The 3,532-nt window shown below is 56.5% G+C and overlaps 1 protein-coding gene across 1 annotated transcript; it reads left to right on the top strand.

Moving 5' to 3' along the window:
- The first annotated feature begins 303 nt into the window (after nt 1–303).
- Nucleotides 304–1,586, top strand: LOC113224481 (double homeobox protein 4C-like). Its single transcript, XM_026453644.1, is given in 2 exon segments — nt 304–796; nt 799–1,586. Coding segments are annotated over 2 exon segments (1,281 nt in total).
- Nucleotides 1,587–3,532: the final 1,946 nt, after the last annotated feature.

The following is a 3,532-nucleotide window of genomic DNA, read 5'->3' on the forward strand; positions in this document are numbered from 1 at the left end:
TCCCCGCTCCCCTCCCCACCCACTCCCCCCTTCTGGGGCTTCTCCGGCCCCACCCATACCCAGGACACAGCGCCCTGGGCCCTGTGCTTCCTGGCTTCCGGGGTCGGGCTGACCCAGGCTTCCCCCCACCCCCACATTCCTGAAGGGGTGGAGCCTGTGGGCCTTTATAAGGGCCGCTGGCCCTCTGGGCCGGCCTCCTGGCTGCACCTGCGCGCCCTGCACAGGCCGACTGAGGGGCACGGGAGCCCGCCAGCCGCTCTCTGCCCGTGTCCGTCCGCGAAATTCCGGCCAGGTCTCCCCGCGATGGCTCTCCCGACACCTGCCGGGGGCGCCCTCCCGGCGGAAGCCCGAGGACGAGGACGGCGAAGGAGACTCGTTTGGACCCCGAGCCAAAGGGAGGCCCTGCGAGCCTGCTTTGAGCGGAACCCCGACCCGGGCATTGCCACCAGGGAAGAGCTGGCCCAGGCCATCGGCATTCCGGAGCCCAGGGTCCAGATTTGGTTTCAGAACGAGAGATCGCGCCAGCTGAGGCAGCACCGGCGGGAATCTCGGCCCTGGCCCGGGAAACGCGGCCCGCAAGAAGCCAGGCGAAAGCGGACCGCCGTCACCGGGTCCCAGACCGCCCTGCTCCTGCGAGCCTTCAAGCAGGATCGCTTTCCGGGAATCGCCACCCGGGAAGAACTGTCCAGAGAGACGGGCCTCCCGGAGTCCCGGATTCAGATTTGGTTTCAGAACCGGAGGGCCAGGCACCCAGGCCAGGGTGGCGGGGCACCGGGGCACGCAGGTGGACCCTGCAACCCGCCCCCGGTGGGTGTCGCCCCGCTGCTCCCTCGCCGGTCGCCACCATCACCCACACTGGGGCGTGGGGAACGGGGCTTCCCGCACCCCACATGCCCTGCGCGCCGTGGACTCTCCCACAGGGGGCTTTCGTGAGCCAGGGAGCGGGGGCCGTCGCCCCGCTCCAGCCCAGCCAGGCTGGGCAGGCAGCAGGGCTCTCCCTGCCTGCCCCGGCGGGCGGGGATTGGGATTCTTCGTACCCTGCCCTGGCTACACCGGAAGGGGCGCTCTCCCACCCTCAGACGCCCCGGGGGTGGCCTCCGCGCCCGAGCCAATGCCAGGGGGATCCGGATCCGCAGCACCAGAGCCTGCCGGGCCCTTGCTGGGTGGGACAGCCTGGGCCCCCTCGAGCTGAGCTGCAGGGCCAGGGTGTGCCTGCGCCACCCACGTCCCAGGGGAGGCCGTGGTGTGGCTGGGGCCAGGGGCCCCAGGTCGCCGGGGCGGCTTGGGAGGCCCAAGTCGGGGCAGCTCCACCTCCGGGACCCGCGCCCCAGGAGGCCTCCGCGTGCCAGGGGCAGATGCAAGCCATTCGGGCGCCCTCCCCGCCGCTCCAGGAGCCTGGGCGCTCGTCTGCACTCCCCTCCAGCCTGCTGGATGAGCTCCTGGGGACCCCCGAGTTTCTGCAGCAGGCGCAGCCTTTCCTAGAAACGGAGGCCCCCACCGAGCTGCAGGACGTGGGAAAGCCCGCTCTGCTGGAACCGCTACTCCTCAGCGAGGAGGAATACCGGGCTCTGCTGGAGGAGCTTTAGGACGCCGGGTTGGGACGGGATCGGGGGCGGGGTGGTGGCCTCCCTTTCGTGGTGAGCACCTGGCTCGCTGTGGAGAGGCCTGTTTTCCCTCTGGGCTGACCAGCCTGGCATTCCTGCCTTCCAGATCTGGGCCCGGCGGCAGCGGAGGCGGCGGCAGCGACTGTCTCCTAACAAAATAAAAACAAAATGTGCTGGAGTCCATATCCAAGCCCACCGTCAATTTTGACATGTGGATCTTCTATTTTTATATTCCGCCTCTCTTGTCTAAGTGCCAAATGACACTCCCATTTTGTGTAACTACTTCCACCTTTATCTGGCTTCTCTTTCTTTATGTATTAAGAATCACGTTTCATAGAGTTCTGAGAAAATAAATAAATACATCAGCTGTGTGCCGTGGCTCATGTCTATAATCTCATCGCTTAAGAAGGCTAACATAATGATTGCTTGAGACCATCAGTTTGAGACCAGCTTTGGCCACATAATGAGATCCTATCTCTACAAAAATAAAAAAATAAAATAAAACATTAGCCGCACATGGCACACCTGTAGTCCCAGCTACTCAGGTTGTGGAAGCCTGAGGATTGGTTTGACCCTGGAAGGTTGAGACTGCAGTGAGCTGTGATCATACCACTACATTTTGGCCTGGGTGACACAGTGAAACTCTATTTCTAAGTAAGTAAGTAACTAACTAAATAAATTAATTAATTAATTATATTAAATAAAAACAGGTGGAAGCTTCCCAAGACTTTGATGCAGAAACAGGTTGCCCTGAACCAATTAAAAATCAATATCTAAAAACTGGAAAGAAACGAAAGAAGAAAGTTGCATTATTTCTGTAAAGTATGAGGCCATTACAAATTTTACTTTCTCTAGGACATTTTCTCAGTTGTGTCAACTGAAGTCCACTTCACAGAATGACTTCATCTCCTGAGCACGTTGGAGAACAATGATTAAAGAGACTTCCTGGCACTCCCGATACTTTTAGTGTCGCATGGAAGAACCAAGATTCATCTGTGTGAAATAGGTGGTATTACAGTGGAAGACATTGGTTTGTTCTTTCACGAACGTCATCGGAACATTTCCCTACTGACTAGCGTTACTTCAGAAAATAAGCGGAGAGAGATAGTTCTTTACAGGCAAATAAGTTACCTAAACTTCCCAGTTAGAAAAACAATCATGATTTTAGCCATGTCAGATGAGGTCAGATATGCCCTATGCTTCAGTTATGGAAGGTTACCTCTGAATATTGATTGACAGGTATCTTCCACAGCCTGTGACCTGTCGCTGTGTACAAGCTTGTATTCACAACTACCATTCCTTGAAGCTCCCTTGTTGCCCACGCTGGACTGAAGTGGCTCCCGACTGAGGTTTTCAAGGGAAAACTCACTGAAATATTTGAAACCACCACCATCAACAAGAATGCTCTTCCTGTGTGCCAGGATGTACACTCAGAGCATTATCGTATTTTTTTTTTTTTTTTTTTGGAGATGGAGTCTCACTGTGTCTCCCAGGCTGGAGTGCAATGGTGCGATCTCCACTCACTGCAAGCTCCGCCTCCTGGGTTCATGCCATTCTCCTGTCTCAGCCTCCCATGTAGCTGGCACTACAGGTGCCGGACACAGCACTCGGCTAATTTTTGTATTTTTATTAGAGACGGGGTTTCACCGTGTGAACCAAGATAGTCTCGATTTCCTGACCTTGTGATCCACCCGACTCAGTCTCCTAAAGTGCTGGGATTACAGGTGTGAGCCACCACACCCGGACTCAGAGAGTTATCTTGTTAGTTGTATACGCCAGCATCTCACAGGAGCTTTTGCCTTTTTTGGGTGTCAACTTTGAGATTCTGATGTAAGCCACAGACCTCTTCCTCTGCCTACAAGAACACCCACCCACAACCACCTGTTGACTGGTTTAGAGAACTCCTGAACCTACAGCTGCGTCCACCT

The sequence above is a fragment of the Piliocolobus tephrosceles genome, unplaced genomic scaffold, assembly GCF_002776525.5.
Source record: "Piliocolobus tephrosceles isolate RC106 unplaced genomic scaffold, ASM277652v3 unscaffolded_44914, whole genome shotgun sequence".
Taxonomy (NCBI): domain Eukaryota; kingdom Metazoa; phylum Chordata; class Mammalia; order Primates; family Cercopithecidae; genus Piliocolobus; species Piliocolobus tephrosceles.